Source organism: Nicotiana attenuata, unplaced genomic scaffold (assembly GCF_001879085.1).
Source record: "Nicotiana attenuata strain UT unplaced genomic scaffold, NIATTr2, whole genome shotgun sequence".
NCBI classification, from domain to species: Eukaryota; Viridiplantae; Streptophyta; class Magnoliopsida; order Solanales; family Solanaceae; genus Nicotiana; species Nicotiana attenuata.
The window spans coordinates 160,509-177,096 of NW_017672607.1; the positions used below are offsets into that span (position 1 = coordinate 160,509).

Sequence of the window (16,588 nt, forward strand, 5' to 3'; positions counted from 1 at the left end):
AAGTTCAAAAGTTAAGGACAGACAGTCCTTAACTTACAGTTACACGTTCAAAAGTTAAGGACAAGCCTTAACTTACAGTTACAAGTTCAAACGTTAAGGACAATAGGTCCTTAACATTGATTTCCAAGTTCAAAAGTTAAGGACAGACAGTCCTTAACTTAGAATTACACGTTCAAAAGTTAAGGACAAGCAGTACTTAACTTACAATTACAAGTTCAAAAGTTAAGGACAATAGGTCTTTAACTTTGACTTACAAGTTCAAAAGTTAAGGACGCTTGGTCTTGAAGTTAGAGTTCCAAGTTCAAAAGTTAAGGACATGTAGTCCTGAACTTAGAGTTACAGGTTAAAAAGTTAAGGACATGTAGTCTTGAAGTCCTGAACTTAGAGTTTCAAGTTCAAAAGTTAAGGACATGTAGTCCTAAAGTCCTGAAGTTAAGGACATGAGCAGAAGGGTATTTTTGTCCGGGCAGTTATAGTTTATTAAACCAGTGGCTAAAGACTAAAGACATTTAAAACACTGGCTTTAAAATAAAGACAAGAGCTGTTAGTGGCTATTTGTGCACATCGCCCCAATAAAGGTCATTGCAGAATCTGCTATCAAATTTGCTTACGTGCACGCCATTATTTACTCCAAGGCATTTGGCCATTAGCAGAGCTGGACAATTCAATCATTACTTTATGTTATACCAGCAAACCAGAAAATCTCTATAGAGAAAACAGAGTAAGTGTGTTTACCTACTCTTTTCAACGTTCTTATCGCGATTATCTATGCTCTTTGTGGAAAAACTTTATAGTAATTTTTTTTTCTGTTTTGGTTATCTCTTTCGCACTTCTCTGGCACTGTTAGGTTTTACTGTTTCATCTGTTACGTCTTTTGGTTTTCTCACTATATGCTATTTTAGAATTTCTTTCCCATCACAGGTTCTATTTGACTATAAGTGCATACTTTGGGTAAAATTATTCGCCGATGGTTTCTGTTTTTTCATATACTGCACATCGTCAGAATTAAATTTTGCGACATGAGTTGACTTGCAATTTTGGAGCTGGCTGCATAGGTTCGAATTATTTATGAATAATACAAGAACTTTGGGCTGAGGATTATTTTTCAAGAACAAAAAAAGAAACTAAAGCTCATTTCTGTTAAAGCTTTAGGCGTTGGGGAAATAATTTTTAAACTTCTACATACTGATGGTTAAATGATATTAAATGGACCATGAAGTTAGTTTTGGTTCTGTTAGAATTTTTTTTTGTTGGTAAAATTCATAGGTGTATAGTGATTGTTTTGTGAAGGGCAATTTTCTCTTACAGCTATGAGATTTCATGCTGGATTTTTACCAACGTATGTTTGTCTCTTTAATCAAGTAATTTGTTTTTACTCTGCACTCTTTTAAGATTCGGTTGGTCAATATAATTTTAAATATCCTGAAATATTATATGTTGGTATACACCACACAGGCTGCTAACAGACTGTGCAACAAGGTTTCTTCTTTTCATATATCCATTGCTTTGGAGATGCTTCGAAAAAAGTTGCTTGGCGAGAAATAATTATGGTCTATTATTTCCTTTTTGAATTTTATTATAACCTCTTACCTTAAATGTTTAACGCATAATGTGAATTTCTTCTCTGATTTCATGAGTAAACCTCTATTTATACTCATGTTATATATAGTATTTAGCATCTAAAGATCTCTTTATGCTTACTGCTATATCTTCCAATTCACGTATAAATTCATCACTTTTAGTAATATGTACCATCCTACGGCTACAAAATACTACTTAAAGTTAAGGAGCTATGATCTTTGTGTGATCATATCAATCTTCTCATTTTAGCTATTACAAATACATATTCTGATGATTTATATAGGTTTCATCTGAGAGAAAATTATTGTGCGACGCAGCAGAGGAAGTTGTCTCCATTTCCTTCATTTAGGAGAAATTGATGAGTCTATCTGCTAATTTGTGGTGTTGGACCTAACTGCACTGATTAGGGGAGAAGCTAGCTAATGGTTTTCTTATATTTCTATTGTTTTTACCGAGGGTGAGGAGACGAGTGAGGTGTTTGGTAGTCCTCATAGGTTTGGGCCTTCTGGCATCAGATCCATTCGGAGGATTAGTGGAGCTCTATCTATTTTTGGTGAAGCTCCTCATTGGTTTTCGATTTAGGGGGAGAGAATTTTGTTGGTTCTCTAATGAAATGCGAGTGTTGATGTTTATGCGTTGGGCTGTGTAAGATTGTGATTGTAGTGTAGTGCATGTATTTTTTTTCCTACATTCTTTTAGAGTTTTCCTTTTTCGTTTCTTCTAAATGTATATGGTGTGAGTTTTCTGTTTATAGGGTTAGTTTGTGCAATCTTTGTATGTTTGTTGCACTTTATTCATTTTTATGTGCATATGTTAGTTCCTTATAGCTATTGAATTATGTCTTGCTACAGCTTTAACATGCATGTTAGTGCTGTTCCTAAATTATACATGCATTATGCCTTTGTTGCCAACAACTCCAATTAGAAGTGAACAATGCACCCGAGTTATTTGATGAATATCAGCAAGAGGTGAATCTGAACTTCTATATTCTGTTGATTTTGGATGAATCAAGTCTTCATGATTTGAATTTCCCAAAAGGAGGGCTCAAGAGTATCATTTTGTCATTTGTAAAATTGTTATACCTGACATCCACATCACAGACTCACACTTAAAGCATATTGGAGTGCACATAAGTTGCAATTTTGAATAAGCTTTGAATGAACTTATAACTATTTTACCAGATTTATATTTAAGTTACTGATATTCCTCTGGTGACACCACGAAGATGCTCAATTTTATCCCTACTTCAAGGCAGTTGAATTGATTTTAACAAGGTCTTAAACTAAGGTATGACTGCACCAGCCACCACTCAGTTAGACATATGTACAAGTTTAGTCTAAACAGAGCTTCTTTCAGATTTTGTTGTTAGAGAAAGGACTACTTAAAGTTCCTGCTTGCTCTTAACATAGTTGCAAAATTATCCTAATGGGAAGTACCAAGCACATCTAAAAGGTTGCAAGTAAGTTAGATGAAATAAAAATATGTAAAGAGTACCTCTTTTTACTTATTTGAGATGAAAATTTTGGTTGAATCCAGAAGCATCTTCATTACACAGTTAAAAACTAATTTCTGATTTCAATTAGGATCAATTACTTTGAGGATAGTCGGTACATAAGAGGCAGTTGACAAAACAAGTGAAGTGGTAAGAACTAGCAACTTTGAGAAATTATTTTAACTTGCCTCATAGAATATATACTTTGGAGAACCTATAGTCTATGTTGTGCAAACTCTCCAAAATGTTGCCGCACCTGTGTCAGATCCTCAAAAAATGCACTACATTTGGAGGATCCGACACGCACCCAGCAATATTTGCAGAGAGTTAGAGCAACATAGCCTATAGTTGAATTTGATTCTAGAAAATTACTAATTCTTTATGTGATTTATTTCTACAAAGATTTAACTTTATTAACTGATTCAAACATTTAAAGTACAAATCTGAGCTTATGGGTTAAGATGTCATTCTAAGTATTTTAAGTATTATTCTCTTCACACATCAGTCCTGGCAGCAGCAGTTGTGGTGATGTTTGCTTTGCACTGAAAATATCAACAAGATGTCGGCAAGATGTGATACTTGGGATTATGATACTAAAAAAATGCTTTAGGTTTTGATGTAGAGGTAAGAGCTAAGCCTCAAAATTTATAGAAATTACTAACGAGAAAATAAAAATTTGGACTTCCATTAGAGTGAATACATTTTTAGTTGGCAATGAACATAGTGTTGCATACATCTTTGTGTTTATTATCTCTTTGTGCAACATTTCTTGAACTTGGGGATACATGATGCAGCAATGGATGACCTCTTATACCAAATGAGGACATTGCTACTGTTTATCCTTCAAAATTTAAACCCTAAAGCAATAAAGCATTGCCTTATGAGATTTACACAATTTAAAATTAAGGCCAAGAGTGTAAAAATGATCAACTGTATGCTAACATTGTTGATGTTTTGCAGGATGAGCATATTGATTATGAGGAATATGTAACAACGATGAGAAGGGGAATATAGGATTGATAACTGGAGCAATAATTAAAAGAGAACCTAATTAAATTAGGGATGACCAAGTCTACACTGCTCTTTAAATTGTTGGGTTCAATATAGGGTACTTGTACAATTTCATTTATAATATGCTTTTTCTTTCGCCATTACTTATCTATCTAATGTTTTTTTGGAGAATGTATTACTTATCTATCTAATGTAAATAGCATTCCTTTATATAGCCTCTCAAGGATCTGTAAGTCATACAATTAGGACCGAGTATCGGAGTATGATAGACTAAAGTGATTTTAATCTTGGTAAAGAAATTATATTATTGGTGTTATGCTTGAAGTATTTGATAAAAAAAAATTTCTCTGATTGTTGCTTGGCTAATACATGTCATTTATCTTCTTTAGCCCGAGAAAACTATTATACTTTTATGATTTGTCTGTATCTACAATATCCATTAGCGCCTTATCCCCTTTCTCACACATATCTATGTACATATGTATATACAAATCTCATACTTATATAAATATTTGTTCTTGTAAAACTACGGAGCCACACAATGAGGTGTATTTAGAGCTATAAACATTTACTATTAACGGTAGAAGTATCTAATAGTTCTTTGCAGTAGCAAGTAGTTTCGGAAGTTTTATGTAGATATCCTGCCGCCTAAAGATGCTGGATATTTTAGTATAGGCATAACAGAGATTCTGGTGCAACTTGTTTTATTGGAGCACTCGTTAACACAACTATTCGAGCCTCATGCTAGCAGTAAATGAAATACTGGAAATTTGCATATCGATTTTTCCTTGTTTTCATTATCATTCCATCTATCATGTCCTCGAAAGACTGGGATAGAGATTATCTATCAATATACCACATAAATTATCCTAGCAATGTTTGTAAGAAATATTCTTGGATTTAGGACCTAGACTTCGAGAATTTCAGCACTTAGTATAATATTTGTTCAATGGTCTTTTGACATTTCACATGTTATTTGTGCAGGTTTTGATGAGCCTACCACTTGAGTCATAGCCAGAAGAAATAGACTTTGTGCAACAACAGTTGATGCCTGCAAAGAGAATTCTTGAAGCAAAAATTCCTTGTTGTCAATAGTTAGCCAATAAATAAATTTAAGGCAAAACTCTGTAAATAGCTAACGTGAGTTGTGCTTAAACTTATGAAAGTGGCTACTCCCTTGCTAGATTAACCTTTTACTTATATGAATCTATGTTTTTTTATATTGAAATTAAATCGTAACAAGTTGGTTTATGTTGGACTAACAATTTGATGAATACTGTGCTTTTCTATTTGTTATGAGATTTTCTAACCATGTCGGGCATTTGTGCACGGGCACCCGTCACCTAGTGTCATATATACTCCAGTCTTTGATTTTCTTGGGCAAGGAATTCGTTGTTACATTACCATTTTTCTGACAATCTTCCGTTAGAATCTCAGATAGTGAATTTTGTAGCTGTGCCTGAACTGATTCAACACTTTGCAGCAAATTGCAAGTGGGATTTTTCCGATGGAACAGGAAGGTAAAAGTAAAGAAGGGGTACAGCAAAATTAGGAGCAAGCTGATCAAAGAAGGATAGCATGTAGGAAAGGAGGTGTTTTGGAGTTGGTAATGATGGTTTAATGAGTTTTTCATTCAAGATTTCAATTTCAATACAATAACCATTCAAACTTTGCTTGGTTTGGGTCATAGTGTATCTCTTGCTTTGGCTAGCTTAAGCTGGAAATTAAATACTTGGGAATTTCTGAATTTTTTTTGCAGTAACTTTAATATGTATAGGCCTTTTAATGAGCACTTTAATTTGTTTGTTAGTTGACTTGACAGTTGCTAGAACCAAAAAATTAGGTGTTATGCGGAAGCTAGTAAAACAACACTTGAACGACGATAAATCAGACAATAAAAGAGAAATATATCAAAAAATATATAAATATTTAACGTGGTTCGGTCAATTGACATACGCCCATGGCTGAGATGAGCAATCCACTATATAAAAGAGAGTACAAAATATCGAGAGAACGACCTCACAAAGAGGCAAACACAAGTGATACACTAACACTTGTCCCGTAAAGTTACATTGTGGATGCTACTGAATGAGAAGGAAGGATCCTCAATTTATAAAAGTCCACATCTTTTCCTACAAGAAAAAGAACTAGCCAAATATGTGAGATTTATAATTTCCTTCTACAAGAAAAAAAACCTAATTATGGTAAATATGTTACCCTTTCTTTCAAGAAAGAGGAAAACCAAATATGATAATAATATTGGGGCAACACCAACATCACCCTTCGAACTCCCAGTGAAGTATAGCATCTATGTTTTGTTAGTTGCCATGTGTGCATATATAGACGGTCAACACTTCCCATCCCAGGGAAGTATGAAGTTTTTGTTGCTGTAACAAATTGACTGTCACGTGCTTTTTCAATTCTTTTTGTTTTTGTTTTTGTTGTGCATTCTGAACTTCTGTTAGTCCTATATTCAAAAAGAATGACAGAGTTCAATATCTAGTTTTTTGTCTTTAATCTGAAATTACCTCTTTAATCCTTCTAAAATAAAGTTTGCTGTATGAATTTAGAGTTTACAAAATATTACTATAAATCCCGTAGCTTATGCTTTGTGCACTGACATTCACAATATAGGCGGATCTAGAATTTGAAGATGGAGGTGTGACATAGCTGCAAATTGCAATTGCTCTCAGCGAAGACTGGTGAATTGCCCTCCACCAAATTGTTCATTCACCGGTCAATTCCCAAGTGAAACCACTATAAGAAAAATAGTACTAGATAATACTGATCAAGAACAAGAAGGAAACCAGTGCGCACAGAGTGCTCACCCGAAGGGCAGAGACTGTAGCAGTTGCGGGTTTTTCCGGGGTTCCAAAAAAAAACAAAAAGGAAACAAGAACAACTTATCGAAAAAATACAGTTATCTGCTCGAATGGTAATATATTTAGATCTCATGCGATTGTGGACCAAGAAGGAGTATTAAACTGTTTTGCCTTCAGGACCAATTTCTCATGTGCGCGAGACCACTTCCTTTTACTAGCTCTTTACTAGCCCAACAAAGAGCAATTCAATATAAAGAGAAGAAAGACAAGTGACACTTAGTATTTCTCAAAGACAAAGAAGTAACGAAGGAAAAGGGGCCACAAAGAAATCTTTGACTTTGCATTACCAAGTATAAATAATACCAACAACCACCATATTCGCCCAATAACATATTTCATAAATGAGCAACAAAGGTTGTGGTGGGATGTATATGATGCTTCCATCCTTAACCAGATGTCTGGAGTTCGGGTCCTCGAAAATCAAAGCGGATTAGTTGTGCCCTAAGACCGGGTATCGGACACCAGATGAGAAACCAAAAATAATTAACTTCATACATGTATCTGAACTAGTAGTTCATTATACACAATTTTGACTATTCGTCAAGGGTGAGTTTTTGTTACTTCTGCAAAATATTCCCATCATATTCTACTATACTGAACTATGTAATATCGTAATTTTCTGAAGCGGCAAGCTTTAATTTAGCTCTATTTGCAAAAAAAATGTGAAATCTATTAGGCCATGTTTGATTCTAGTCAAGTAGATTGATTCCTATTACTCCTCTGCCTCATGAAACATTAAAAAACATTATTACTATTTGGGACTCAAAAATAATCTTTTCATTATGATTTTCAAAATATATTAAAGCCTGTTTAGCATTAAAGTTTTGTGATTACTAGTATTCTTAATGCAATTACTACATAGATATGTAAATTTTATTTTGAAAAAATTATAAAATTGATAATCAAATCTATTTTGAAAATTAGATGTCTTGATCCGTCGACCTGACCAGATATAGAGCATGCTATAAGCTCCTGAGTACCATTCTGGCTTGTTCTGAGATGGTTGTGAAATTGAATGGGTTTTCGGAGTTTGTAAATTTTGTCGGGTTCCGAGGTGCGGGCCCGGGTTGGGCTTTTTGCCGATTTTGTGCTTTTGATTAAAGATTCGATCTTTCTCGATTGGGATTGGTTCCTTTAACATTGTTTGATGTATTTGATTTGTCTTTTGGTTAGTTTTGAGCCGTTCGGAGGTCGGAACGCGTGTGATGGCATTTTTGGAGCATCGCTTGGCTTGCTCGTAGTGGAATCGGCTTGTTCAAGATAAGTAACTCTTTTAAACTTAGTGCTGAGGGTATGAAACCCCGAATTATGTGCTATGTGATTGGTGTTGAGGTGACACACATGCTAGGCGACGGGCGTGTAGGCGTGCATCCTGTGAATTGTGACTCCGTTGTTTCCCTGGCACTGTTTAGTGACCCTAGTTTGTTGATATCTGTGTTTTCACCATGTGATTAATTAATTGAGCTGTCAATCATGCTCGATATCATGTTTAGGCTTTATGCTGATATTGTTAGGACCCATAGTGGTCGTTTCTTGCTGTCACCTCACTGATTTCATTGATATTTCGTATTTAGTCATATTCATGCATTTATATCATATCTCAGTCTCAGTTTTATTTATTGATACATCATATCATTGTTGTCGGGCTAGTTTAATGACATTGAGGGCCCGAGAGACAGGAGAGACTGATGACTGAGTGAGGCCGAGGGCCTGATTGGGAGGATATTTATGGGATCGGGCTGCACGCCGCAGCATATTATATTGATTTATGCCTGAGTGAGGCCAAGGGCCTGATTGTAAGGATATCGGGCTGCACGCCGCAGCATGTTTATTGATTTATGCCTGAGTGAGGCCGATGGCCTGATTGTTATGCCATGATTGGCTTGTTATAGCGCTTGGGCTGAAGGAGCCCCTCCGGAGTCTGCACACCCCCAGGGAGCACAAGTACCTACTTAGTGCGAGGGCCGAGGGCCGAGTGCCGAGTGCCGAGTGATTGGGAGGACTGAGTGGCTGTGAGGACTAAGTGACTGGGAGGACTGAATGGCTGGAAGGACTGAGTGACTGGAAGGACTGAATGGCTGGAAGGACTGAGTGACTGGAAGGACTGAGTGAATTGATACTCTGAGAGTACACATATGGTTTTGCTACTGAGTCGCATCGCATTTGACATGCACATGACATACATGCATAGAGGTGCATTTTTCCTCATGTTGTATGGTATCACGTCATTCATGACTTTTTTTTACACACATTGATATGTGGGCATAGAGAGGTATTTCACACATCCTATCTGGAAGAAATGAAACATCATATCTATTGTTGAAAGGATTTTTGGAAAAACTCACAGTTTTCAAACTTACTCGTATTTTCGACGATTTCGGTAAAAGAGTTGAGTTTTCACTGATATACTTGAAATGCGGAACTATTTTTTGGAAAAACTATGAAGACGCCAAGCATTTTATCTCTGAATTACTTCCTTATTTATATGTTGTACATTGTTATGACCTGCTACTAGATATTGGTGTTGGACCCGACCTATGTTCCAGCTCGTCACTGCTTTCAACCTATGTTTAGGTTTGTTAGATATTGAGTACATGGGGTCGGTTGTACTCATACTACACTTTCTGCACATTGCGTGCAGATTCCGGGTGCCGATGTTGTTGTGTTCGAGGGGAGATGAATTAGAAGATGTACTTGCGTCCCTGTTGTAGCTGCCCCTTGTTCATGGTAGCCTTAGAATTATAAAACTCTCTTTAAGTATTTTTCAAACATATGATGTATTTACTTCATATTAGCTTTGTAAACTCTATTCTTAGAAGCTCATGATTTGTACTACCAGTCCTTGGGAATGTATAAGATTTAGATAATTTCTTTGATGAATTGTCATGTTAAGTATCATTGAAACTGGATAGATATTAGTTGGATAGCTACGGACATAAGCTACTGAAGCAGCATGCTTTAATTTAGCTCTACTTGCAAAAAGTTGTGAAATCTATTAGGCCATGTTTGGTTCTAGTTAAGTTGATTGATTCCTATTACTCCTCTGCCTCATGAAACATTATTACTATTTGGGACTCAAAAATGATCTTTTCATTATGATTTACAAAATATATTAAAGCCTGTTTAGCATTAAAATTTTGTGATTACTAGTATCTTAATGCAATTACTACATAGATATGTAAATTTTATTTTGAAAAAATTATAAAATTTATAGTCAAATCTATTTTGAAAATTAGATGACTTGATCCTTCGACCTGACCATATATAGAGCATGCTATAAGCTCCTGAGTACCATTCTGGCTTGTCTGAGATGGTTGTGAAATGCAAGAGGGAGACAAATAATTGGATTCTTTAAGCCTTCTTTATAGACCAAGGAAATCACAGTAATAGTGAATGAAGTTAAAGAAAAAAAGAAAAAGAAAATGAATGTGAAGACAGAAACAAGACAAGTTGGGTTATGAATGAAATTAACTCTCTTAACTAAGCTACATCTAAAATGTAGCACGTTGATAATCACAAAGGTTTTCTAGCAATCTTGTGTCTCTCTGCAAAAGCAACATATTTTAATTTATTTCCCCTAACTTTCACTCAGCTAGTAATTCAATCTCAGAAGTTGGGACCTGCAGCCAGTATCTCCTCAGTCAGATTGTTATCAGCTCCAATCTTGTAGTTTGCGAACACCTCAAAGTTCTTCCTAAATAGACCTCCCAGCTTCATGAGAGTTTCCTTGTACGCACTCTTGTCCGGCCACTGCAACATAAATAAAATATTTCAAGAACCTCAATGTACTGATAGTTTTTTCTTTATACTGTCAGCGTATATAAATAGAATCGTTTGATTGAAACAGCGTTACATTGTAACTTACAGTGTTCGCTGGATCTAGAATCTGTGAAGGAACTCCCTCAAGTTCAGTTGGGATTTCAAGCCCAAACACCTCAGTTTTCGTGTAATTTGCTTTCAAAAGTTCTCCTGAGTGTATAGCATCAATGATCTTTCTTGTGTATGCTAACTTAATACGACTACCTGATCCATAGCTGCTTGTCATATAGAAAGTTCATTAGCTAAGTCTAATTATATAAGTAGAATTAATACATGTTTCTGGTTAGAGTGCTTATAATTAAGTTATACCTTCCACCTGACCATCCAGTGTTCACAAGCCATCCTGTAGCTCCATGTTTCTGCATTTTCTCAGCTAGCATTGCTGCGTATTTTGTCGGATGAAGCATTATAAATGCTGCACCAAAGCATGCTGAAAATGTTGCTGTAGGCTCCTTAATTCCATCCTCGGTTCCGGCCACCTGTTTGAATTATTAAAGATATTATCTTGACCTCTTGTATATAAATTCTTTACATTGTCAGTCTATATAAGTTGTTATGCGTATACCAAAGCTGTGTAGCCACTAATAAAGTGGTACATTGTTTGTGCCAAGTTCAACTTGCTAACTGGAGGGAGCACACCAAACGCGTCACAGGCGAGGAGAATGACATTTTTAGGATGAGGACCAACACATGGTATTTTAGCATTGGGGATGTATTCAATTGGATATGCTGCCCTTGTGTTCTCTGCAACCAAAGCAATCGATTAATAAAGCCATAAATCAACATAAACTGATTAAAGACTTCTGATATGCCAGGGCTAGGATTCTAATCAATGACATTAGTTGAGACATAACCTGTTACTGATTTATCCGTATAGTCCACTTGTCGAGTACGCTCTTCAAAAACCACATTTTCCAACACTGCACAGAACAAGAAAACATATCACCACTTGCTGATACTGGAAATTCTTTAAGAAAATAATGTTTAGATGATCAGGTACTGAGAATATTACCGGTGCCAAACTTGATGGCGTTCCAAATATCAGGCTCCTTCTCCCTTGATAAGTCAATGCATTTTGCATAACAACCACCCTCAATGTTCGAAACACCATGATCACTCCAACAATGTTCATCATCTCCGATTAGGTACCTATTATGGTCTGTAGACAATGTAGTCTTCCCAGTTCCTAAAATAAACATGTCCAGAAAAAGAAACATTATTAACAAAGTTAGAAAACCAGAGAAAATTTGCCATTCCTCAAAATAGATGACTAATCCCTTCAATGTCTTTTATGCCATCAAGTTAAAATGACTAGTAACAACAGGATAACTGTCTATAGTAATTCTAATTTGAAAACCTACAATATGCAGGTAAATAACCGGTTAAAATACTCTGATGATGTGTGTCAGTGTATATAAGTTAAATTTTGTACCTGATAATCCAAAGAAGAGGGCTACATCTCCTTCTTTTCCCATATTGCAGCCAGAATGCAGAGAGAGAATCTGGTGCTTAGGCATTAAATAGTGCATTAGACTGAAGAGACCTTTCTTCATTTCGCCAGCATACTGTGTGCCAAGGATCACCATTTCTCTCCTAGCAAGATTAATGTCTATGCTAGTGGAAGAAGTCATATAGTGAGTGTAACGATTACATGGGAATTTCCCAGCATTGTATATTGTGAAGTCCGGAGTACCAAAATTCTCTAGCTCTTCAGGAGTGGGTCGGATACACCTGTCAGCCAAACAGTTATTTATACGTAATACTGTAAGTGTATATAAGTTAAATCCAATCTAAATGTACCTAATTAACATGCAGTTTACAAAGTAAAGGATACTTAGCTCATAACCTGTAATATAAAGAAAGGCAAAAACAGAAAGTTAAATAGTAATCATGATCAAGTGCTTACATGTTGTGCATGAACAAGGAGTGATAGGCTCTGGCAGATACAATTCTAACTTTGATACGATTGTTTGGATCCCAGTTGAGAAACTGATCATTCACGAAAACCTGAAATATATATAGATAAAATTTCTTTAACATACTGATTGTCTAGTTAAGTTGCAAATCTTAGTCCGAACTGTGCTGATATTTGCAACAAATTATATACACGTATGTGTGTTATATACTATAATCTTGATATTAATATGATTTGGATAGTGAGATCTTAAGAGGTCTTTTATGCGTTAAAAATTGATGATAAAAGTAGACTTGAGGAAAGTAAAATCTAGTATGCAATAATGTAAATACCTTCTCCAAAGAGCATAGATAATCAACGGCTCTTTCTCTGTTGATTAAGAAAGTCTGTTCGTCCATTTCAATGTTAGGTGAACCCCTTTTGAAAATCATAATACAAAGACGACTTTCGTTAAAAAATGCTCAATACCAATTAAACATATATTTGATGGAACTAAACAATCTTTGTCTGAAAAAAGGTAAGCCATATCAGGCAGAAGCAATTGAACTTTACACTATGATGGTTAGGATCCCTCTGAATGAACAACTTTTTTTTGTAGAGAGTGCATTACTCCTTGGTGGGTCGAGCCAGCTCGAATCCAGATTAGTCGGACTAGTGAGTTTTGAATGCATAATGGTTATCCAAAAACAAAGAAACAGATGAACTTACTTTCCCCACCAAAGTTCATTTGCAGTGGTTTCATCCTTAACAACGCGCTTGTCTCTTGGGGATCGGCCAGTTTTGGCTCCAGAAAGTGTGGCCAAAGCACCACTTGATGTGATGAATGAGCCCTTTTCATTCTCGATTGCTTGCTCATACAGCTCTACAAAAGGCAGATACAAATGTGATTTGTGTATTCTAACTTTAATCAATTATCAAAATGACAAATGTAGTAATAGGAAATTAATAATTACCAGCAGGGGAAAGATTATAGAGGATGTGAGTGAACTTGAGAGCACTATCAGTAATGTTAGGTGCTGCAGTGTGTTTAGGCTGAGAGGCTTGCACCAACTTGGGCGTCTCCGCCCTACGGTCTCCTTTCACAACCTTTGGTCCCGTCTCTCTTGTCAATGATGCCAATGATGCACTGTATTCATGCCCACGCAACAAAACAAATTACAACAAGATTTGAGTTTTAAGTTTTTTGCATTTGCATTAATGCACGAGCCATGAAAGCAGCAGCTACTAAGGTTTGCATTAGGTAAACTGTCTACATTTCCAGGATCCTAAATAAACACGGAATGCTTTGTGCACCTGATTGCCCAAATATAAAATGTTTTTACAATAGAATCCATTTAGTTACCTGATGGATTGGAGTTGTTGTTTCTGTCGCTCAACTTCAGTAGTGGGGATGCCAAAGGCACTCTGAATACCCTTGATAGGGGTATTGGGTCCAGATTTCTTCTTCTGTAGGGAATGCAACTCGTCCTCTGTCTGAGCTTTCACTGGAACTGCACTATCATCGTGGCATATGATCGTATCTTCTTTCATCTTCTGTGTCTCGATCTTCGCCAGCACATTGCCATTAATGGATGCCATTCTTACTATCAATCATAGTTAAAAGAATATAATAGTATCATTATTTTCATCAATCAACTTATTTTTTTCACGTTTTTTGCTTTATAAAAGTGGGCATTGTTTAGTCATATGCATGTTATTTGCATGCATATGGAAAGAATTCAATGGTTGTATATACTGTACAAACATGGGAAGAAAACTTACCAAGGATCAGAGAAGAAGATTGGGAGATATTGTGATGTCGATGTCTAAATGCAGTGAGAAGTTCCAATAAGGAAATGAAGAAATGAAAACGTGTGATATTTGAGCTGCTAATCTATGTAATTTATCCTAACACATCGTAGGCCTAAACCTTAGTCTAATAGTCATTGTTAATTAGCGGCTAAAAAAAGGGAATACTTGTCAACACAAGATTTCTGAAACCAAAATAATAGTAAAACAGATGGTGAAGAATAAAGCACATTTATTTTAGATTTTATGGTAAAAGTTGAACTAGGGATATAGGAGACGAAGCACTCGCTAACTGAATATATACTTTTAGTATCCACGCACCCATTGCTTTAAATTTTGTTCATAAATAGAACAACTTACTTCACACACTTGAAATTAGAAAGTAAATAGAAATGCGACATTTATTTTAAGTCATTTAGAGGTATTGAATATTTATAACAGAACGTAGTATTACATGTCGGTATTTGGAAATTGTTCATTGTTTTAATAGGCTATTTTGGTACTTGCTCGGGGCTCGCCCCGTGGCGGGACACTTGCAAAACGCCCTGACATTCACATGTGGAGCTTAGGTTTGTGAGGTTTGCGTCCCAAGTGCCTGACTGTACTCCCTAAATATGCCTAACATTCAATGTGCGGGAATCATGTAACATGAGTTCTTACACATATCATGTGTTGAATCCTGAATTAACACTATTGACCCTCAAAATTCTTTAATAAATGAATGATAAAAGTTCTATTCATGAATAAATATATAAATATTGAGTAACTCAAATAATAATGTATCATATTGCAAATTCAATAAATGAGAATATCATGGGATAGAATATCATTTGAACATTTCTTTTGAAAATAGCTAGATAGCCGATTTTTTTTTACTTGTTATTGATCTCCATGCCTTAGTTCTATGTCACTCAAATTTATCAAACATTCATTATTTTATTATTGAAAGTAATTTGATATTTTTTCATGAAGGATTAATGTTTTAAATATATAACCGATAACATTTATTAATTATTTAATTTTAGGGAGGCAAAATGTGTAATTTGATGATATTTTTTAAGAAATTATAAATTTTTAAGTGTTTGAAAGTTAAGAAATTATTGTTGATTATATCTCATAATAACTTTAATACTATCGCACTATTTATACTATTAAAATATGCTAGAAATTTTGTTCTCTATGATTTCTTTAATTATTTTATAATTTTCTTACACTATTAAGAATGTTTCTTTTATATTGTTGTTATGCCATTTTATTAATTTATAAATTAAAAATTAAAGATTCATGGGGCTTACATCTCGTCTGTATTAAGTAAAACTCTTTTAAATGAATTTATATTATATATACACTGACATGGAAGAAATTCTTTTACACTATCCAAAAAAATAGGCAAGACCTTCTAAAATATGAGATTTAATCTTAAAATAAGATTCTATTACCCGTTAAAACAGACAAATGTGACCTGACGAGGTTTGCTTAACTTTCTTTCTTCAGTTGCAAATTATCATAAAAATGGCGTGAGGTAGCCACTAAGTAAGGTGGTCTTTATTTTTTATTCACTAATTCTAATGCTGAGCAAAAATAACCACTACTCTATTAAAATTGTTCTGAAAAGATATTTTTACCCTTTCTTCAAATCTTATATTCCCAAACCCTTGTTTTATTCGTTCAGAGGCAAAAATTGAGAGAGAAAATTTCAGAAGCAAGTTTCCCGTGCTCCTTCGCATGCAAACCAGGTCACTGAATCTTTCTCCTTCGTCATCTTCTCTGTCATCTTCTGTGCATTGAACGATCGAACTGGTATTTTTTTTCTTTTTTTTTTTGCTTTTATGCATTTTTGTTTTTGTATATGTGTACTCTCGATCAATGCTTTGTTAAGTATGTGTGAAATATTAAAAAAAAAATTATAATAAGTTGATTTAGTGTCGAATAAGTAGCGGATTTTTGTGAGGAAGTTATTCAGAAAATTTTGGTATTGAAATGTGTTTGTGGTTCAATCTATATATTTGATTATGTAAGGACATTTCATAAAAATAGTCGTACGAATTTATAAGCTACCTGTGTTTATGTAATTTTTAGTTAACTGTGTTCAATAAAAGT

At 35.0% G+C, this 16,588-nt stretch overlaps 1 protein-coding gene and 1 long non-coding RNA gene across 6 annotated transcripts; one reads left to right on the forward strand and one right to left on the reverse strand.

Annotated features, from left to right (window-relative positions):
• Positions 1 to 624: 624 nt before the first annotated feature.
• LOC109213844 lies at positions 625 to 5,335 on the forward strand. Of its 5 annotated transcripts, none has more exons than XR_002066072.1 (5): positions 625 to 721; positions 2,433 to 3,223; positions 3,579 to 3,697; positions 4,034 to 4,181; positions 5,069 to 5,335. It is a non-coding gene; the product is annotated as an uncharacterized LOC109213844 (long non-coding RNA). The 5 variants fall into 5 exon arrangements; XR_002066074.1 differs by having other exon boundaries at positions 2,763 to 3,223; XR_002066071.1 differs by lacking the exon at positions 625 to 721 and having other exon boundaries at positions 731 to 3,040; positions 3,165 to 3,223.
• A 4,973-nt stretch (positions 5,336 to 10,308) lies between these two features.
• On the reverse strand, positions 10,309 to 14,569 carry LOC109213845 (phosphoenolpyruvate carboxykinase [ATP]-like). Its single transcript, XM_019377682.1, has 13 exons — positions 14,462 to 14,569; positions 14,043 to 14,283; positions 13,654 to 13,826; positions 13,409 to 13,562; positions 13,033 to 13,117; positions 12,692 to 12,792; positions 12,218 to 12,516; positions 11,798 to 11,971; positions 11,640 to 11,705; positions 11,351 to 11,529; positions 11,095 to 11,264; positions 10,832 to 11,000; positions 10,309 to 10,716 (listed from the first exon to the last, which is right to left on the reverse strand). The coding sequence occupies exons 2-13, from the start codon at positions 14,276 to 14,278 to the stop codon at positions 10,573 to 10,575; spliced, it is 1,950 nt and encodes a 649-aa protein (XP_019233227.1). The 5' UTR covers positions 14,279 to 14,283; positions 14,462 to 14,569; the 3' UTR covers positions 10,309 to 10,572.
• Positions 14,570 to 16,588: the final 2,019 nt, after the last annotated feature.